Raw genomic sequence first — 21,670 nt, 5'->3', positions numbered from 1 at the left:
AAGTGTGAGAGGGACTCACAGTGAGAGTCTGGCTTTGAAGGTGAAGGGGCCACACGGCAATCGAGGTCGACAGCCTCTGGGAGCTGAGACGGGCCCTTAGCCGATAGCCAGCAAGGAACCGGGGACTTGAGTCCTTGAACTGCAAGAAACGGAATCCCGCTACCACCACGTGAACTTGGCAGAGGACCCTGCCCTCCAGATGAAACTCGGCCCTGCTGGCACCGTGGCTGCATCCTTGTGAGACCCTGGGCAGAGAACCCAGTCCCTCCGTGGCCAGACCTCAGACCTACAGAATTGCGAGCTCATAAATGGATATTGTTTTAAATCGCTAAATTCATGGAAACTTGTTATAGAAAAAGGGAAAACTGATACAGCCCCTGTGTGGGTATTATGAGGTGCCACCGGAAGAAGCAGGAGAAAGGACGTCCTCATAGGTGGCTGGGGAGGGGCGGTCATCTCACGAAGATGTCGTGGAGTTCTAGTGCGACTGTGGGTGACTCAGAGAAGACAGACCCCAACCAGCACGGCCAGACCAGTAGGGGGGCAGGTCAGCGGGAAGCATGGGCACAGTGGGGCAGCAGCTGGCCCACGCACACAGGCAGCATGGGCCCTAGACAGAGAGCAGAGTAATTTCGCTGCAAAGTCTAAGTGGGTGGATCAAGTAACCTAAGAGACTGGGAGACAGGCAGCTGAGGCCGGGCCCGGGGTGAAGGACAGTTGCCGCAGCCTGGGGCCTAACATTTACCGCTCGTGTCCCCTGTGCCAGGCACCCTGTGTGGTGTTTTTCATGCATCACCCTGTTAATCCTCACAGCACCCGTCTGTAAAGGGTAAAAACCGTCAGCTCAAGGGCACTGACATCAGCTCGCCTCCCCCAGGAGAGAGGGGTGCTTCATAAAGTGTCGTCTCCAGTAGGCAGTGCTCATGGCGCCGTCGGCCGATGCATGTCACTTCCAAGATGCCTTCCTCTGGTCCAGGCAAGTTCACTGTCAAGGAGACCGTGTGTGTGAAGCCCACCAAGAAGTCACAGGCTGTCTGAATGCGGGGACTGTCCAACTCTGGGGTTTCAGGAGCCCCCGAGTGGTGTGGTGAAAAGGGCCTCAGACCGAGAAACTTGCATTATGGTCCCACTACCTGTGGAGTTTGGGGCAACTTATTCATCCTCCTGTCAATGGGAGGTGGGGGGGACTAGATTTCCAAGGTCCCTTCCACCTTTTTACAGACATATGTGAACTTGGGAACATCAATTAATGAGCAGGATTCTGTGAGTCTGGATCCCAATAAGTAGAAAATGTTATTGCAGAGCTTTACAGAAGACTAAAAAGATACTTTAGTCAGAATTAAACAGCAATGGACAGAATACTGGCGTCAAGCCAAAAGAAAGGAAGTGAGGAGCATTTAAAGATTTAATTCCAAGACCGCAAAATGCAAAGGCAAAGAGCACAGGCTGCCCGGTGGATAAATGGGCACCTTGATGAGGAGGTTGGCAGGAAGGGCATACAGGGAATCGTCCATGTCCTAGCCTGTCATATCTCAGGCCTCTGCAGCGGGAGGAGAAGGCGTGTTAGGAGCCCTCCACGGAAGCTGGGATGTGGCCGTCCTAGCTTGCTTACGCCATCGCACATTCCCCGGGGCAGACCACGGGCTGGCTGAGCACCCTCCTGGTAGAATCTGGCTCCCACTGCTGATTGACTACAAGAATAGATGTCCTGCTGCTACTGCTTTTGAGTTGGTGGGAGGTTGACTCTGTGACCAGATGGCTCTGGCACAGGCAAGAGGGAGTCTCTGGGCCCTCAAAGAAGAGGGAGAGACCCAGCCAGACTTCCGTTCGATGATACCCCTGGCGCAGCCAACGTCTCTCACGGATGGTTTCTATGGGGTATAGACAGGAGGGCAGAACATGGCCAGGGAAACTAAGCAAGTACAGGGTGGGGTTTGGGAGCCCGATGATGGGACCCTGGGAGGCAAATAGGAGAGAAGCAAATGAATGAGACTGGCAAGGTTAGGGTAGGCCCATGCTTTCAGAAAGGATTCAGAGGTCAGCCTGGCCTGTAGGGTGAGGGTCAGTCGGGCGACAGAAGTAATAGGCAGGTCGATGTGCCGGTCAAAATAGCTGAGAAAGTTCCTTAATAATGTGCCTGCCAGTGTTAGAATCATCAAAGATGCTTAAGAAAAAATCCCGATGGGGGCCCTGGCTGGGTAGCTCAGTTGGTTAGGGCATTAGTTCAAGATGCCAAGGTTGTAGGTTCTGTCCCTGGTCAGGCACATACAAGAACCAACCAATGAATGCCTAAGTAGAACAACAAATCGGTGTTTTTCTCCCTAAAAATCAATAAATTAAAAAATAAAAAAAATACTGATGGGGGAGAGGCAGACCTAGAGACACTGATTTCATTGGTCTGAGGTGGGGCCTGGACGCTCGTACCATTTAATTAAAATTCCCCCAAGTAGTTCTAATGTAATTTGCTGCCGAGGGTTGAAAACCATTGGTTGGCCCAGACAATGGTTATCAATATGCTCTGCGGGGAGCAGGGGGCAGGACAGGCATCTAGGAAGCTTGTTTTCCATCGTCCACGCCTGCCCCCACTATCAACCTCTCAGTGAAGGGGTGGTGCCTATAGTTTAAAAAGCTTGGTACTGGTGTTCCCACCCTGGCCCCACAGAGAGCTCACGGTGGGGTGCATTAACAGTCTTTATTATGTAATATGAGATGTACACTAAGGAATAAATACAACTTGCAAGTTAGGCAGAATAATAACAAAAGACCCCATGTCCCACCTGCAATCCTAGACCTTTATTGACCCAGCTGGTGTTACTGGTTCTCTCTTCTCCCCTCGTCCCCTTGCCCCTCTGCCCCCTTGCCCCTCCTCAGGAGACAACCTCCGTCTTCAGTGGAGCCTGCGACATTAACAAGCAGGTGGTCCTGGCACCCGTGGAAACCCAGGGACTGGGCCTTGGGGAGGATGGGGGTGTGGGAGGAGGATCAAGTGACCAGCTGTGAGCAGGAGCCGCAGAGCCAGGGGAGCCAGGCAGAGCCTGCCACAGCCTCTGACAGAGGCACAGGCGGAGCGTTTAAGGGAGCACTAGAGAAATCCCTTTAGACCCAGCACAATGGAGACCAGATGCTCTCGCAAAAGCCAGGCTTTCAACGGTCTTGTTTTCCCAGCCCTGGCTGGTGCCGCCAAACTGACAAGCCTGCAAGAGCTTAGGGGGTGCCGAGTTCAAGGTCCCATGGATGTGACAGACAAGAACAAAAAGATGCAACTTGATCTCTCTTTTTTCTCTAGGCTAATCACTCCAGTGAGCTTTCCCTTGGAATTATTGTTCCATTATGAACTCCGGTGCTTCAAGTGATTCCACTGCTACCTTTCTTAGAAGGTCCTAACTAGGTCAGTGGCAGTTTATCAGGGTGCAGCCTGTGTGCGAGCCCCAGGCCGTGTAAATAATTAAACCCACACGTTCCGGGAGCACTGTTGTTGCAACAGCAGAGCATTTTCTCTCCCCAGGAGATTGTTAGGAACCAGAGGAAAGAGGAACCCGAAATATCCAGCGGCAGGAGCACCAGTGTGGAGGGGAAATCCTGGAAGGGAGGGGGTTCCGGGGCAGGAAGCCAGTCCTCAGGAGGATGGGAGGCCCCAGGCAGGACTACTCTGGGTGGGGTCCACTGAAGGGGTCGGGGAGGACAGGATCACGGCTGTGTTACAAAACAGAACTCAATGTGAGCAGGGGGACAAGGGCAAGGTGCAGTCTTGCTCAGAGGATGGATATGACTGAAGGACCTGTTTAGGTGACAGTAGCAGCCAGGGTGGCTGGGGCATTCCCCACATTCCCCAGAACTCGGGCCTGGCATGGGTGGAGGGTGGGGTGCCCGAGGTAGCCCAGACCGGCAGGCACTGGGAGAACTGGGGTCTTTAATCACACAAGGGCTTTTCTGTGTTTTGCAGAGGCACCTGCTTCCATGGAGGAGAGGCCTGGGGAAGATCGAGAGTTACCCCCCACCTCGCACAGAGATGCATGTGCAGAGGCCCTCACGGGCTCTAAAGAGCTAAAGGCTCTCAGGGGGAAACCTGTCACTGCGGGCTAATGAGGCCCTGGCAGATGACGGTGTAGAAAATAAGACAAAGGAGGCCAGCCTGCCTTCCGAGAGACTGGTAGAGAGTAGTGACAGTGTGGCATCGGCCCCAATTAAAGGTATTCCGAGTGGGGAAAATAACCAGAAAGCTACATTTAAAAAAAATAGATTCTAAAGAGAGGAAGGGAGAGAGAAACACTGATTTGTTGTTCCACTTATTTATCCTTTCATTGGTTGCTTCTTGTACGTCCCCAGCTGGAGCTCAAACCCGCAACCGTGGTGATGCTCTAACCCACTGAGCCACCTGGCCAGGGCCAAACTACAGTTTTTGGTGCAAGGCCTGAGCTTGCTACAGGAGGGGCCCAACATGGACTGGTGTGCTTATCAGCATCATGGTGATGATAAATACTGCGACCTCTCCTACATGACGGCTGGGAGTACACACCGTTACCATCAGTTTGGAACACAATTTAGCAGTATCTCCTAAAGCTGAACATATGTTACCTACGTCCCAGCAATTCCACTCCTGGGAATACGCCCTGCAGAAACGTGTGCAGAGATGTGTCTGCCAAAAGACACGTATGAGAGAGCTCACAGCAGCAGCGTTTGCGATCGCCTCACACTAGTAACGGCCCAGATGCCCACTGGCAGCAGAATGAGTAAGTGCTCCATGTGGCATATCGCGCGGTGGAGCTCTATACAGCAGTGAAAGCACATGACACACACCACACGGGGGAACGTCACGAAAGCAATGCCGAGCAAAAGAAGCCAGCACAAGGTGCCTGACTCCATTTACATAAACCGCCAAAACCAATTTATGGAGAATATACTAAAGATCACTGACTTCTACACTTTAAATATTAAATTGCATGGTATGTGAATTATATTTCAATTTGGTTTCTTGATTGGCATGCTGGTCACGAGGTGTGCTCAGTTGTGATGATGCTGTATACTTAATATTTATGCACTTCTTGGTATTTACGCTACACTTCAATAAAAATAACAGCCATGACCACAAACAACACTGGCCTGGCCTGGCCCAAGTGCATGGATGGTGGACCAGATATGCTCACTCACTTCAGAAGGGATCCACCGCTAGAGGACCCTGCCAGGGGATAAGGGTGGGGCTCCCCATTCATCAGTGAAGTGCCACCTGCAGGGCCCAGGAGCATCCTCAGAGGAGAAAATAGGGAGGGTCTGCCTACCACCTCTCTTCCCTGGGCTCAGCTCCAGTGGGCAGGTGTGGCCCCAGATGCCAGAGAAGCAGGCTTAGGAGCACTCTTGCCCAGGCACAGCCTTCTAGGGCGTGGTCTGTTGCTCCTGGATTGGGAAGGGGGCATCTCCTCAGGGAGAGAGGTTAAGGGCCGTCTGCCTGAGCTGGGCCGGCCCACAGAGCTGCGACCACAAGACCAGCCCCTGCCTGTTCCAGCAGCTCAGCCATGCTCTTTGGGGTGCGTGTGGGAGGCCTTGTCAGTGGCTGCCAGCAGCAGAAGCGCCTGAGACACCAGGAAGATGGACCCCTGGGGGGTGAGCCCTAAGCATGGAAAAGGGCTCCCTGAGAAGTCCAGGCAGAACAGGGGTGGGATTTTAGGGTGCAGGGCCACTGGGGATTTGAGGCTATGGGCTAACAAAGGACACAGGCCTGCAGCTGGGGGACCAGGAGCTGGTGGGTCCTTCTTGCCTGGGAAATATTACAGGCAAGTCCTCTGTAGATCAGACAGGACAAGGTGCTGCCGCCGCCAGGGCCAGGGGCTGGTGGCCCTTGAGATTCTGATTCAGTTCTGCATTTAAAAAATCTTCACAGGTGACTCTGCTGCATAGCTGGGTACAGAGGAGGCCCACATGGGTAAGCATCCCTTACTCGTTCACTCAACAAACACTTACTGGGTACCTACTCTGGTTCTAGGTCATTGGGCCTTTAAGAAGCCCATCTTCTGGTGCCCCGGGACAGGCTGGTATGTGAGAGATAATTACAATGTGAAGAGGTGACAGCAGTGACAGAGGTCCTGGAGCACAGTGGCAAGGTACAAGAACCCGCTTGTGGCTCCTTTCGGAAAATGTAATGTCCTCCTACTCCATTTGTTTCACAGGTCAGATTTTTGCATTTTGTATTCAGGAGCATGCAGTCGCGAAGCTCAGCTAAATAACTTCAGTACAGTCCGTGGTAACGCCCTCTGAAAGACGACCCACTACTGGGATTTTTCAAGCTGTTTTTAAAAATAGCAAACAAGTTAGGAGAGATCATAGTAGATAGTTACAATAGCCATGTCTGTTTCATCATTTCTGCCACTAAAATCATCTAGAAGAAACACGTATTTTTCACAGTCTTTAGGGAATTGATTTTGCTCTTCATAAAGGAGTCCATCAGACCAACCCTCAGCCCCTACCACATACACGGACAATAAAACACACCGGTGAATTTTCTTCTTCCGCTAGGTCTGTATTACATAACATAAAAATATAAAAAGTCAGTTCCCAGCCTGGGTGCAGAGATAAGCAATGTGATCCGCAAAATAGGCCTCAGCGCACCCTTTTCTGTAACCACGGAAATCCACGACGTCTAACCTGGAATTTTCCATTTTCGTTGCCAGAGTGGCCCCACAAGACCACCCTCTTCCTCTTGGCAATGCAGTGGGGGTGGCTGGTTCCTCCAGGTCTGGCCTGGAGCAGCCCCAGACACGGAAGCCGAAGTGGTGGGCCCCTTCGGCAAAGGGGAGCGTTACCTTGGTCCCGTGGTAGAAGTCGTCCACGCAGGTGGCGTTCATGAAGGTCTGGTGGAAGTGGGTGCTGGTGTCGATGCCGCCAGGGATCACCAGTTTCCCGGTGGCGTCGATCACCTTGGCCCCTCCGGGGATCATGAGCTCGCGGCCCACCTGCTGGATGATGCCATTCTCGATGTAGACGTCTGCCTCGTGGGTGCAGTCGTCATTCACCACCTTGCCTCCCTTGATGAGGATCCGCACGCTGGCCGAGTTGGCAAGCATGTTCCTATGGAAGGGGAGAGGGGTCAAGGTCAAAGCCAATGGAAAGGGTTCCATTGCCACCGAGGTTCCACCCCCTCCCATCAGAGCCCAAACCCTATGGGCAGAGTGAAGTGAGTAGGGACCACAAGGAAGTTTCTCCACAGCCTGAGGACAATGGTCCTGCAGCCAGTTGGGGCCCATGACCTCACAGTGGGACTCACTGGGAATCACGACACAGTGGCAGTCAGGGTGAAGCCAAGGCCCAAAGAAACATCAGTGTTTACCTTCCTGAAATGCCGTGTGGGCTCTAAAGCCTTTTTGTATCTACTGTCTCAATTTGTTCCAGAGAAAGCCTGGGGACTGGCATTTTACAGGTGAGAAAGCTGAAACTGCTAAGTAAGGGATTTATGGCCACTACATAGCTGAGTCAAACCCAGATGTCTTGTATGGCGATGTCCCCTACACCACGCGGTCCTGAAGATATCAGGGGGTCCTGAGGCATGTCTCAGAGAGCCAAATTATCCAAGCTCCTTGGCTGCTTAATCCACATCACTCTTCAGATGGATTCTGCTTCAGTTCAGCCTCCTGTTTTTGCCTCAGAAAGCCTGCTACCTCGGCTAGTTGCACATCAGTAAGCTCATCTAAGGAGCTTTTAAAAAGAAGCTATGCTCAAGCCCCACCCCCAGAGATTCAGATTTCTATGTTCCAGGTTGGGTTCCCAGAGTCCATATTTTTGAAAGCTAGAGAATTTCCTCAAAGTCACACAACGCGTCTGTAACAGAGCAGGAACTGAAAGCCAGACAGTTGTCTTCGGAGCTGTTACCGACGGAATGTTTGTGTCCTCCCGAATTTCCAGGGTGGCTACATTAGGAGCTGAGGCCCTAAGGAAGTTTTTAAGGTTGAATGAGGTCATCAGGGTGGGGCCCTGATCGGATTGGATTAGTGCCCTCTTAAGAAGAGACACCAGGATGCTCTCTTCCCCGTCCCCCCTCCTACCCCAGCACCAAGCACTGTCCAGAAGACCCCATGAGGACACCAAGAGAAGACAAGATGGCCATCTACCAGCCAGGAAAAAAAAGTGTCCTCATCAGAAACGAACTGTCACCTGGCACGCGACTCAGACTCCTGGCCTTCAGACCTGTGAGAAATAACTTTCTGTTGTTTGTGTCCCTTGCGGTTGATGGCTGACATTCCTGTGCTTCTCACCTCCCCCAGGCATTGCCCGTCATTCCTATAGCTTTCTCTGCTAGTCTTTGCTAAACTAAACAAAGAAAAGATGTTGACATCCTTTTCTACAGCCTCTCTGTTGTCTGTGTCCCAGTGTGTGAATACAGCAGAGTGAGGTGGTCGGGGAGACACCTTGGATGGACCCCTGAGGAGAGTCCCCCCAGAGGGAAAGAACCTGAGCATAACTGTTAAAATACATGCTCTTGAGCCCTGCGCCAGCCACGGCTGACTGTGTCCTTCTGCTCCAGGTGGGACAGCACATGCAGAGTATCCAGTCAGGGGTTGGGGTCGAGAGGGGATCAGTGTCAGTTTCACTAATTTATGGTGCTTCAAGTCACCCATTTTATTCCAGAACGTGTTAGCTGGTGAGCCAGTATCTGGTCCACTGGCTGACTTCATGACGTGGAGTGAATGTTTATGTTCCCCTCACATTCACAGGTTGAAGCTCTAATCCCAGTGTGAGGCCATCTGGACGTGGGACCTTGGGCGGGTATTCGGGTCACGAGGGTGGGGCCCCCATAACCGGGATTCGTGCCCTTATGCGATCTCTCTCACCACCATGTGCGGACAGAGGGAAAAGATGACTGTCTGCAAACAAGCAAGAACGTGCTCCCCAGGAACTGAACTGGCTGGCGCCTCAGTCTGGGACAGCCCAGCCTTTGGAACCGGGAGGAACGCGTTTCCGCCGTCCAGGCCACACAGCCTGCGGTACTGTGACAGCAGCTCATGCTGACCGAGATGCCACATGAGGCAGCAATGAACAGTATAATCAAATCATCATCAAGTAACAACTGGGCCCTCAAATAAATGTCACCGCCTGGGAAGACTTCTGGCTGTATCGCACATTCCTATTTGTTTAATCAAAAACTTTGATCATCCAGCTATTTTGTCTATGCAAATGAAAGATTTCAAACCATATGTCTGTCCTCCCAGGCACAAATAAAAAAATGTGCCAGATAGTTGAATGCTATCAGAAAAACATAAGTCAGAGATAGGGAATTCTAGAGCCATGGAGCTCCGAGTCTGCCTTTCAGTCTGTTGGACTTGACCAACAATGACCTTAAATCAAGGGAACCACTTGGGACTAAGGGGGTGGTGCTATGCTGCACATATAGGGATTTAACATTTTTTAAATTTATTCAAGGAAACAGTGATGTCTCCCATAGCAAGATGGTGGATACATTTGACATGCCAAGATTTATCCGAATGTGCGCATCTTGTGCCCCCCGATTTCCTGATCCTGTGACACAGGCTCCTCATGCTCCTGAGCCGGTGAGGGGTTAGGTGATGTGCAGGCTGGGGAAACAGGGGCTTCTGGGGGGGGATAACACTGTAACTTGGGAGTGCAGTCTTTCACGAGAAAGTCTCTTCATGTTTAAAATAGTAACAGTTACTGCTGTCTAACAACTTTTGCTGGACACCAGAAAGCTCCCCGCACCGCCCGCCCTCTGCCTTTTGGCTGCTGTTGAGCAGCTCTGCTGTGGAATGAACAGCACAGGGGTCTTCCTGCTGCGGCAAGTGGAGGTGACGGCTGCTGCTGCTTCTCGGTCATGAAATGCACCCCCAGCCCCCCGCAACACTCCTAGAAGGTGCACAGTGTTCGCCCTGCCAAGGAAATGACAAGCCCGACACTGTGATTTGGAGCTGCCTGCTTCTGTCATCACCTTCCACAGCTCCCCTGTGCCTGCAGGGAGGTGCGAGACGAGGAGAGCCTGCGCGAGCTGTCCTGCCAGCAGCTCAGCTGGAGGACTCCGGGGGACCCTAGGACTCAGCACAGACATGGCAGGCCAGGATGGCGCAAAGGTGACATTCTTGCAAAAAGACCTTAACGTCAGTCTGACAGGGGTTGAATGAAGACATACATTTCCTCTTAACAGGCATTGGTTTGAGACTCCCATTTCCTTTTGGCAGAATCCACAGAACAATGTGTGACTTTAGAAACAACAGTAACCGTGATATCAAGGAACATGGGAGACAAGGGCTACGCAACTGCCCGGTGACATGAAGGACCTGTGGCACTTAAGCCAATCATAACGGTGGACTGGGGTAGTGAGTGGAGGGGTGAAGCAGCCAGGCGCTGGGTCCCACTGGGGACGCACGGAATGGCACGGCTTTTCTCTTGCTCCGGGCAGATAACATTTGCTAGAGTAGCAAAGGGCAACATATGGCAGTGGTCTGGCAAAGAAAATGAAAACATGCAGCTATGATTCTTCTTCTGATTGGCACCTAGGAAAGAATGATGGGCGAGCTGTCCCCAAAGGGGCTGGTGGGCGCTGCACCTGCAGTGTCCTGGGGCGACTGCGGCAAGGGACCCTCTCTGAGCCAGAAACCGAGAACACGCGGAAGGCTCGACAATGCAAAGGCCAGAGTGGGGAGCTGGAGGGCAGTGGGGAAACAGCCAAGCGTTACAGTTCCTGCATTTGATTTAAAAACCAATATACTGCTCTCTTAACAGTAAAGCTCTAGACAAGCTTAACTAATATTAAGGCACAGCATAATTTTATAATTAATTCTTAACCGGCTTTATCAGCTCTTGAGTAGACTTACTGATATTTATGATATACATGTAAGGTACAGAGAATAATGCCACGCACACCTATGAACTCACTGTTGCCATCACCGTCGAAGTCCCCGTACCTCCTTCGTCCCATTCCACATGCCCCTCCCCCCAGAGGTAACTACTTCCCTGGTCAGTGTGTATGAACTAATGACTGATAACAGGTGATGAGTTAAGAGAAAGAAGACGAGATCACGGCCGTCACTGTCCCAGGACCACCAGGTGTGACTCTTCACCTGCCCTGACCGATTTCTTCGCCGCCGTGTCCTCTGTTTCCCAAAAGCAGGCGTCTGAGCACCTGATCTCACAATGCCCATGGTGTGGGCATTTCGACATCATCCAAGTGCCCACCGGACCAGTCGTGCCACAGGGATGTGTCATCACAGGGATGTGTCATCACAGTGACGTGCTACAGACAGCGCACCCAGCCTGCCCCAAACCAACTGCACCATCTCCACCCGCCTCCCTGGAATCTGGGGCTCTGCTGGGCGCCTCTTGCCAACTCAGGCAGGCGTCAGCATCCAGCAGGGCTGGTGGAAGTGGTGGGCTTGATTTTGGTCACCTGGGAGTTTTGTGCAAAACATTTTGAGGTATTCTGTAAGTAGAAGCCAGCCAGCTGTGGGGAGAGAAACTGGGGACAGTCCATCTCTCATCTGGGGCTCAGGCCTCTCCACAGACGAGTGGGGACCTCAGATGCGGGACCTGGATGGGAGGCAGGGCCACTCAGGCTGGTGGGGAAGCCCATGCAGGGCAGCCAGCCTGTGGCCGATGTCACACCCACCCTGAGACACATTCACCCTGGGCTGGGCAGGACAAAGCCCGAGGGTGCCAGGTGAGGGCGGGCTCAAGGTGCTTGTAATCCGGGGTCACGTGTACAAGACCATAAAGCACCTGAGTCTGGAATACGGCCACCACCTTTATCACCACACAGCAGCGCAGGGAGAATGTGACCAAGTAGGTCGGGAGAGCGCAAGTCTGCAGGAGAGAGCCCAGCCCCAGGGCCGCCCACGCAGGGCAGTTAGAGGAACAGAGGCAAGCGTGCCCCAGTCTGTCCACGGGATGGGTGTCAACGTGGTGAACAAGGGCTTGCTCCGAGAAAGCATGAAGAGAAGCTTAGGACAAAAGACCTGCCACAAGTGAAGCCCAGAAGCGGGCCTGGCTTCTGGGCAGGTGTATGTAAGTCCAGTGGGAGTGAGTTCTTAACAGGCTAAGATCAAGTAAGAGGTTTTAATCCCTCGGCTTCAGCTGACCTGGCCCCCCCAGTGGGGCTGGGCGGGATGAGCAACCAGTACCAGTGTGCAGGAGCAAAAGCCACATTCTGGAGGATTAGCCTGGAGAGGGTGGTAAGGAGTGGAGCCGCAGACCACTTGTTCACCCAGATCAGTGGAGAGAGGAACCGGGCAGCTGTCGGCAGACAAAGCGAGAATGTGGGCAAGTGTGCAGACAGGCTTCTCTGTGCGTTGACACGGGCGGGCCCCCCCCCACAGTCCTTGGCATTGGGGCAGCCACCTAGCTCCTCGAGGTGCCCACTCACTCACTGGGTTTGGGAGCTGTTGCACTTGAGGCTCACAGGGGCCCGGCACCCGAAATAGCAGGAAGTGCGAGCTTAGTCCTCCTCCTGCAAGCCCAGTGGCTGCAGGGCAGAGGGGGGTGGGCACAGCTGGAGACCAAAATCCCTGAGTGACGCTGAAGCCAGACCAGGCCTTTGGTGACCAGTAGGGTCACCATCAGCTGCCCCCTCCCCCCGTTGACCCTCTGGCAGATTCCTCAGCCTGCTGTGCTCTCCATGGCCCCCCCAGCTGTCTCCAGGCCCCAGAAGGAATTCCATCGCTTCCCTTGTAATGGTGGCAGCTGCAGCTCAAGGGTCTCCAGTGGCCCAGAGGGGGTTTCCTAGAATGCCAGCCACAGGGCGGAGAGGCCAGCACCCGCTGCCACCACAGGGGTGAAGGGGGTGGGCACAGGCCCTTCTCAGGCCGAGACCATCCTCAGGTGCAGGCGGGGAAAGTCACAGCAGGGGAAAACAATGAACCTGAGCTACCCAAGAAAGTACAGATTTGGGGAAGAAATTGAACAGAAAAATAAAACTTCTATTTTTTTCTTTTAAACTGAAAATGAGTATGAATTAGTCATCTATGACATCATGCAAACAATAGAAGGAAAGAAGCAAGACACAAAATAGTAAATATGGCATGATTCCATTCACGTATCACTCAAAATCAGGGGGCAGCGAATCGCAGTGTTCAGGCCGAGTGGTAGAACATGAAAGACCAAGGAAATGATCATCAGGGAAGTCGGGTGCAGTCACCTCCGGGGGTGCACTGAGGGGCTGACGTGGCGAGGGCACCAGAGGAGCTTTCTGAAAGCTGCACACACTCTCTTTAGTCTTTAACCTGAAGGGGGGGGGGACTAAAGCGAGAGGTACAGGGGTGTGTGCTTTAAAGTATTCCTGAACTCTACGTATATATTCTGCACTTTTCTGTATGTATCTCATAAAACATTTAAACATTAAAAAAAACAGAACTGCATACTAGTAAACTTAAAAAAATGGTTTTTTACTAGTTTACTAAGAAACTAGTACAAAAATGAAATGTTAACTCAGGAACCAGGCCAGATGAAAGCAAACAACAAGCTTTGTGTTAGGGGTTACAGGTAATTTTCCCCCTCTAGTTTTCCACACTTTCTCCATAAGATTATATTGACTTTATAATGAAAAATAAATATGGCAGTTTAAAATCATGCACATACATTTATATGGTTTGAAAAAAAACGAAGATGAAAATTTTCAGGAAGTCTTGCCTTCATCTGCCACCTTCTGGGAGATCTCCAGGAAGGACTGGGCTTTAGGAAATTTCAGAAGGGCACAGACTCTGGCTCTGGGAGGTGACTCCTTCACAGAGGTCCCAGATAGTCCATCTTGCACTTAAAATGTGCTTCCAGCTCTCCCCCACATGCAATGCGTTTAGCTGTCATTGACATCACACTGCTGACGCTTCCCAATCAGTGACATCCCCCCTTCTGTGCCCCTTTTGCTGCCTAGCTGCCTTCTCAGGGACCTGACTCACCTCTGTCACTGAGCCGAACAGGCATTTTCAACCCAATCCAGAATTCCTAGAGCCCGAGAAGCAGACCTCATCGGTGTGTGTGGAAATACATGAGTAATGGAACCGGCTTTGAGGAGATGGGCGGCCAGGCGGGTGAGCCACTGTAGGTTTGCTCATTTCCTTGCTAGAGACAAACTCACACGGGTAAGACAGCTCAAGCGGAAAGCACCGTGCCAAGGGGAAACTCATGGGAGACTGAGAGAAAGGACTGTGGGTGAAAATGACCTTGTGCCCCCGACTGGGCCAGCAATGCCACTAGCCTGATGGCGTCTGCAGTTCAGAGGCCTGTTCCAGAGAACAGCGGGTGGGAACATGACAGATGCAAGGGGAGCATGGGCAGGAAATGGAGGGTGCAAGGGTAAGGCAGGGCCTGGAGTTTCATACTTGGCCTTGCACTTGGCCCTCGGGCTGTGTGACTGTGGGCGGGTCCACGACTGCTCCAAGCCCCTCTTCTCAGCTGCAAGGTGGGCACCATCAGCACATCCTCGCCGTTAAACTCTTCAGGTGTCAGGCTCATGCAGCGTTTCATAGAAATCTTATAACAGCCTTATGAGGTAATTAGACATTATTATCCCCATGCTGTGGCGGAAGAAACTGGTTGGGATTTGTACCTGTTTGACTGGAATTCCCTGAGAGCAAAGCCTGGACCTTCTTTTATCCTTCTACAGGCCTGGCACTCAGAAGGGACCCCTTAAATGCTGGCTGAAGGAAGGAAGGAGGACTGATCAAATGAGACAGTGGTGTGAAAACACTCTGTGTGTGTATCAGCCACAGTAACAGGCTATTAGTGATGGGAAGGAAGTCTTCTCAAGAGCTCTGTGTGGGCTGGGAGGGTGTTTTTGCAAAGCCTGGGGCAGCAGAATAAAGCCAGCAAGCATTCCCTGCGGGGGGAAAAGACTGGAAGCAGAAGCAAGCAAGTACGGGCTGGGAACAGCAGGCAGACTAAATATATATATAGCCCTGGGGCAAAGAGGTAAGACTGAGATAAGGAAGCAGCTTGGAGAGCCAAGGTGTGAAGTCAAGGGGTGTAGAGCCAGAGGCTCGGGCTTCTCCATGTGAATGGAAGGCTTGGGACAGCCTGGAGAACTCAGAGCGAGATGCAGGAGAGGGGATGAATCGGGGCTGGTCTTCCTGCTTCTTTACCCAGCCCAGGTTGACTGCACCCGGGGGTGGGGAGCAGTGACTGAGGACCAGGGGAGGACCAGGAGATCAGCATCTGCTCATACCCAGGTATGAGGATGCATTGGGTCAATTAGCAGGGGCCACAGGATGGAGGAGGCAGGAGCAGAGCTGGGCAAGGACTGAACACTGAAGCTTCTGTGGAGGAGAAGGAAAACGGACCAGGAACGACAGGGAGAATGGTGGGCAGGCAAATGAGGCAGAGCAGAGACTGGTGAGGGCAGATGGAGACCAGCTGTCTGGGCGGCTCTCGTCTGTGGGAACCAGTAATAAAACTGATTTCAGCTTCTCTCTCCAGGAATCCTTCAGATTAGGGGTGTCGAACTCATGTTTACCAGGGGCTACATCAGCCTCGAGGTTGCCTTCAAATGGCCGAAATAATTTTAGGACTGTATAAATGTAACTACTCCCTAACTGTTAAGGAGCTGAAATTACATTTGGCCCTTTGAAGGCAACTGCAAGCCTGATGTGGCCCCCAGTGAAAATGAATTTGACACCCCTGCTTTAGATCAGTCAGAAGACAGTAACTGACCCCGTCACTGAACATGTGCCCAGTGCTACTAGGGGCCATGAAGGCCCTTGACATGTGGCATTTAATTGAAACTACAGCACGACTGCCCTGGGAGGTGGCATGCTATTTCCACTTGACAGACGAAGGTGATGACTACCCCAAGTCATACAACTTTATGGAAAGAAACAGAAGCAGGGGGAATCCTACAGACTCAGAAGGTCTGAACCATGCTAATGGGCTAACACTTTGACCTATGCACGTGAACATTCAGGAGACGCTTCAATTCTACCTACTAACTTTGTTCCTTGGCAAAGCCTCCGGTCAGGCCCTTGTCATCCACCCGAACAATGACATCACTATTACCTGGGCACTTCTACTTTGTCTCCAAGCCTCTACACTGTTAGCACATTGCTAAGATGCAAGGATCACAGAAGCAGGCTCGGCACCTGCCACGAGGAACTATACTAAGTGCCAGGAGCTGCGCCCAGCCCCAGGAGCTCATGAGTTCGAGATGGGAGGACACACAATACCCAGGTTTCAGTGGGAGTGAAGGGAAGGGCTGTGTCAGGTCCAGGGAAGCACTTCTCTCTGACTGGGCTGGAGGACAGCTTCTTAGAGGGAGTGCCTCTGAGCGGAATCTTGAGGGGTGCTTAGGAGTTCACCAGGGGGTGAGGGGAGACCCAAAGGAGGGCAGGCTAGACGGAAGCCAGCACTGGGACCAAGCTCGAGTCTTCAGGACGGCTGGTGTATTGGATGGATGAGGGTGGAGAGCAGGGGTGAAATCAGCCAAAGCCTGGCCAGAGATGCTGAGAGCGTGGACCAGCTGCTGCGTGAGGCTGGGAGGCCTGCTGGTCTGGGCTAGCAGGCAAAGACATGACCTCATCAGGCTTGCCTTTTAGGGAAAACATAAAGTACTGAAAGAAAACGTAGAAAGACATGTTTTTAAGTTCTGGACGGGGCAGCTTTTCTTAGCATAATCCAAAGCCAGAAACCAGAAAAGATAGAATTGATGTCGATGTGACTATATTACAATGAAAAACTGTGATGTAACAAAAGATATGGCAAGCTACTTTTAATAAGGACAAGTAAAAACGGGCTATGACATGTTTGCAACATATAACCAAAGACTGATATCTGTAATATGCAAGCACACTTCTAAATCTCAAGAGAGAGACAAATAAATATTTCAATATAAAAAAACAGGCAAAGGATACGAATAGGCAACCCCCAGGGTTGGGGTGGGGAGGGCGTAAACAGCTAATAAAAACGGAAAAGAGGTTCCTCTACATTGATGATCAAAGAAACTCCAAAAGAAACAACGAGATTTGGGGCAGAGATTCGGGGCACGAGGGGAAAGTCAGCACTCCCCTCCCTCCCCCCCGCCGTTAGCGGGAGGGAGCCGAGACGGACCCAGCCGTCCCAAGAGGAAACCTGAAAATCTGTGTGAAAACTTACAATGTGCATTCACAGCTAGGGTTTCTCCTAAGGAAATAATTGGACCGTTGCCTAGAAATGTATTAAGTGGGTATTTTGCTGCATCGTTGTGTATAAAAGCAAATGTATTTTGAGATCAGGCTTAAGGTCTGTCAAAATGAGGACTGTTGAAATTGGCGCATAACAGGAGGCCGTGCAGCCACTGAAAAGGGTTGTGTGGGTCTCCAGTGCTGACACGGGACACTGACCATGACCCAGTAGAACGTGAAGGAGGTAGCTCACAGAACAGGACCCACGGTATGGGGATCTTCTTGTGTATTTACATATATATCCGCATATGTCTATGAAAACTCACTGAAATATAAGAGAGATTTTTGCATAAAACACTGGGTAAGTTATTAACTGTAGGTGCCTCAGAAAAAGAATCATAGCAAGCCTCAATCTCTCTGTACTATTTAATTGTAAAAATATTCTTATAGCCCTGGCTGGTGCGGCTCAGTGGACTGAGTGCTGGCCTGCAAACAGGAAGGTTGCCGGTTTGATTCCCAGCCAGGGCACGCCCCTGGGTTGCGGGCCAGGTCCCCATGTGGGGGCATGTGAGAGGCAAACGACTGATGTATCTCTTACACATTGGTGTTTCTCTCCCTTTCTTTCTCCCTCACTTCCCCCTCTCTAATAGTAAATAAGTAAAATCTTTAAAAAATATTCTTATCATCACCAAGCCCTTATTATATGAAATGTTAAAGGGACTTACCTAAGAAAAAGAAGTTAAAAAAACATGAGCAGTGAAAGGACAGCAAACTCACAGTTATTAACAACCACACCTAAAACAAAAGCAAACTAAGAGGACAGCTAGATCAGGAGTGGAAACATAGAAATGAAGATCTCAAGGAGGGTTAGCAACCGGGGAGTGGGAGGAGGAGAAGGGGGGAGAAAGTACAGAAAATAAGTAGCATAGGCAGTAGATAGAAAATAGAAGGGGGGGGGGGGCAAGAATAGCATGGGAAATATAGAATCTAAAGAACTTGAGACACATGGTCATAAACTAAAGGGGGGAATGGTGGGGACGGGGGGTGGAAGGGAATGAAGGGGGGGAATAGAACAACTGTAATGGCATAATCAATAAAAAAATAAATTTAAAAAAATTCTTAAAATAAACCAGCTGTGGAACCAACCACAGTTCTGGTGCAGGGGCAGCAGCAGTGGAGGGGCACCGAAGGCTTGTGCGAGGGCAGGCTGTTCACGGGAAGGTGAACCATTAATCTGCCGGCTGGCCTGCTGGGACTCTCTGCTCTGATGGCTTGCTGGTCCTTCAAACTCAGCACATCTAAAACTAAGCTAATCATGCTCTGTCTCCACATGGCTCCTCTTCCAGTGTCCCCACTTCAGCGAAAGACACCGCACCCACAGCCTGGGAGCAAGCCAGCACCAGGGACATCATCTTCAGGGAGGAGAGCAAATGACAGGGCCACCTCCACAGGCAACAGTGATGGCCCCCTTCCTCCATTCTGTTCCCCGGGGCACCAGACAAGGCAGCATCTTCTCAAGAGGCTGCAAAATCAGAGCAGAACAGGTCCTTTAACTTGGTCCACCTGGTTGCTGTTTGTCTTGAATGAATAGTCAGAAAGATGGAGCAATTGATTGTTTGGGGTTCAAAGGCTTTTTCTGGGAAAAAATGGAGATACCTTCATTCACTTAGATCAAGAGGTAACGAGCCTGTCCTTGGAACCTGGCTGGGCTGCGAGCGCCTGTCCGGTAACTGCCAACAAAGGAGATGAGGCCTCCACCTCTTGAAAACATACAGGGGGTGACGGGGAGTCTGCCTGCCCACCTCATTCATCCCAGTGCCAGCATTTCCTTTTCACCTGCTCCCGCTGGCTGCGGTTGGAACTGATGACAGACACCTAATTACTTTCATAAATACAATTTATTCCCTTCTGCTTCCCAGAAGGGCTGGCCAGGTTCCCATGGTTCCGAGTCCCTGGCAGTGTCCTCCCCACCCCCAGCGCAGGCCAAGGACCAACCCCGGAAAGCAAGTCTAAGACTCGAGTCCAAAATGCCGAGAGTCTGGGTCAGGACACCTGGTGCGGGACAAGCCCAGCTGTGTTCCAACTCTTCTGCTGCTGAGGCGAAGGCCCCAGATTCCACATCGGTGCCCAACCCCTGTGCCCAAGCCCCAGTTGGTAAAGGGCCCGCTCTGTGTCACAGTCTCAGTAGGTTGGCACACCCCTCCTAGTTGCCCATCACCTTCTGGGGAGGGCAAGGCCTGCCCATCTGGGTCTGAGGTGCCTCCCACGTCGGCACACTCCCCTGGCATCAGCTGCCTCCGCTCACCACCTGTGGCCACACTCCTGTCGCCGTGCTCTGCCTGCCCGTTTTCTGCCAAATGCCTGTCTGGGTTCGCTGCCAGCTGTGGTCGCTGAGGTTGCTGGTTGTTTAGCCCAGGGGAGTGAACTCCTCCAGTGCCCATGACTAGTGGTCCCCTTGGCTCACCCCTTCCACTTCCAGCCTTTCCCAATCAGCCCAATTCTGTGACAGTTCATCTCAACCCGTTGCTTTGCTGACAACTGGCAGAAGGAAGCAGCTTACAATATTAAAACACATTTAGGTCAAGATGGAGGTATAGGTAAACACACTTTACCTCCTTGTGCAAGCACAGGAAGAATTACAACTAGACCTCAAAGCAAGTAACATCCAGAACGGTTAGAAAACCGAGTGGTATGGAAGTCTGATAACCAAGGATTTAAAGAAGCCACATTCGTCCAGACGGGCAGGCAGGGCGGAGGAGGAGAGGAGTGGAGAAGTGCAGAGACCGCGGTGGCATGGAGAGGCAGTGGCAGAGGTCCCACACTCACGAATGGCGGATAAAAATTGGGAGGGATACCTTGGGAGCAAGCGATCCCAGCCCCAGGCCAGACCATACAGCCCAGGGCTCCAGCGCCAGGAAGATAGATACCCATAAGTTCTAGCTGTAAAAACTAGTGGGGTTTGGGGGTATGGAAGACAAAGCCAGATTTTCAGGACACTCTGCTTAAAGGGTCAGCTTGGACTTATACGAAGACGCATCATCTCTGGGTTTCAGCACCAGGGCACTGGCTGGAAGGGCACCAGCGCATGTGGGGAGCAAGGGAAGTGACTGGAAGAAGGGCGAGTGCTGGGCAAACCTCCAGAAGCCAGGCAGCAGCACTGTCCCCCTCTGAGCCCTCCCCCAGCAAAGAGCCACAAAGTGGTGAAGTGGGTTGCCGTGCCCTGGTGATTACCAAGGGCTCTACCCCACACAATTTACAGGTGCCTTTTCTACAATAGGCCATGTTACTAAGACAGGGAGTCAAAGCAGCTCTACCTAATACACAGAAACAATCACAGGGAGGCTGCCAAGTTGAGGCGACAAAGAAATGAAAGCCCAAATGAAAGAACAGAACAAAACCTCAGAAAAAGAACTAAACAAATTGGAGATGACCAACATATCAGGTAAAGAGTTCAAAACACTTGTGATTGGGTTGCTCAACAAACTCACTGACTACGGCAACAGCATAAAAAAGACCCAGGAAGACCCTGGGCTGGTGTGGCTCAATGGACTGAGTGCCACCCTGTGAACTGAAGGGTCACCAGTTCGATTCCTAGTCGGGGCATGTGCTTGGTCGCAGGCCAGGTCAGGTCCCCAGTAAGAGGCGTGTGAGAGGCAACCACACATTGATGTTTCTCTCGCTCTCTTTCTCCCTCCCTTCCCCTCTGTCAAAAAATAAAATAAAATAAAATCTTTAAGAAAAAAGACTTAGGAAGGAAATGAAGGTTATACTAAATGAAATGAAAACTTACAGGAAACCAAAAGTGCAGGGGATGATGCCAGAATTCAAATAAATGATTTGAAACATAAGGAAGAAACAAGCATTCAACCAGAACAGCAAAAAGAAAATAAGAGTTAAAAAAAGAAGATAGTATAAGGAGCCTCTGGGACATCTCCAAATGTACCAATGTTAGGGATGCCAGAAGGAGAAGAGGAAAAACAAGAAATTTTAAAAAATGAAAGAAAACTTCCCTAATTTGGTGAAGGAAATAGACATACAAGTCCAGGAAGTGCAGAGATTCCCAAACAAGTTGGACCCAAAAAGGACCACACCGAACCACATCATCATTAAAATGCCACAGAGTTAAAGATAAAAAGAGAATCTGAAAAGCAGCAAGAGAAATGCAGAGAGTTACCTACAAAGGAGTTCCCATAAGACTGTCAGCTGATTTCTTAAAAGACAGTTTTCAGGCAAGAAAGGGATGGAAAGAAGTATTCAAAGTGGTGAAAAGCAAGGACCTACATCTAAGATTACTCTATCCAGCAAAGCTATCGTTTAGAATGGAAGTGCAGATAAAGTGCTTCCCAGACAAGATAAAGGAGTTCATCATCACTAAGCCATTATTACCTGAAATGTTAAAGGGACTTAATTAAGAAAAAGAAGATCAAAACTATGAAAGATAAAATGACAACAAACACAACTATCAGCAACTAAACCTTAAAAAACAAAAACAAACTAAGCAAACAACTAGAATAGGAACAGAATCAAAGAAACAGAGATCACATGGAAGGTTATCGGTGGGGACAGGGAGGGGTAAGAGGTACAAGGAATAAGAAGCA

At 51.1% G+C, this 21,670-nt stretch overlaps 1 protein-coding gene across 1 annotated transcript in view; it reads right to left on the bottom strand.

Moving 5' to 3' along the window:
- The window catches only part of DPYSL5 (dihydropyrimidinase like 5), an 80,830-nt gene that overhangs the window by 40,250 nt on the left and 18,910 nt on the right, over positions 1 to 21,670 (bottom strand). The window contains exon 2 of the mRNA XM_037146707.2: positions 6,795 to 7,059. Coding sequence (XP_037002602.1) covers positions 6,795 to 7,055 — 261 coding nt within the window. The 5' untranslated portion in view covers positions 7,056 to 7,059. The remainder of the gene's footprint in view (positions 1 to 6,794; positions 7,060 to 21,670) is intronic.

This window comes from Artibeus jamaicensis, unplaced genomic scaffold (genome assembly GCF_021234435.1).
Source record: "Artibeus jamaicensis isolate MK-2021 breed Jamaican fruit bat unplaced genomic scaffold, CSHL_Jam_final contig_465, whole genome shotgun sequence".
Taxonomy (NCBI): Eukaryota; Metazoa; Chordata; class Mammalia; order Chiroptera; family Phyllostomidae; genus Artibeus; species Artibeus jamaicensis.
Note: the sequence above shows the minus strand (reverse complement) of the source record. Positions and strands in the feature narration are given on the sequence as shown.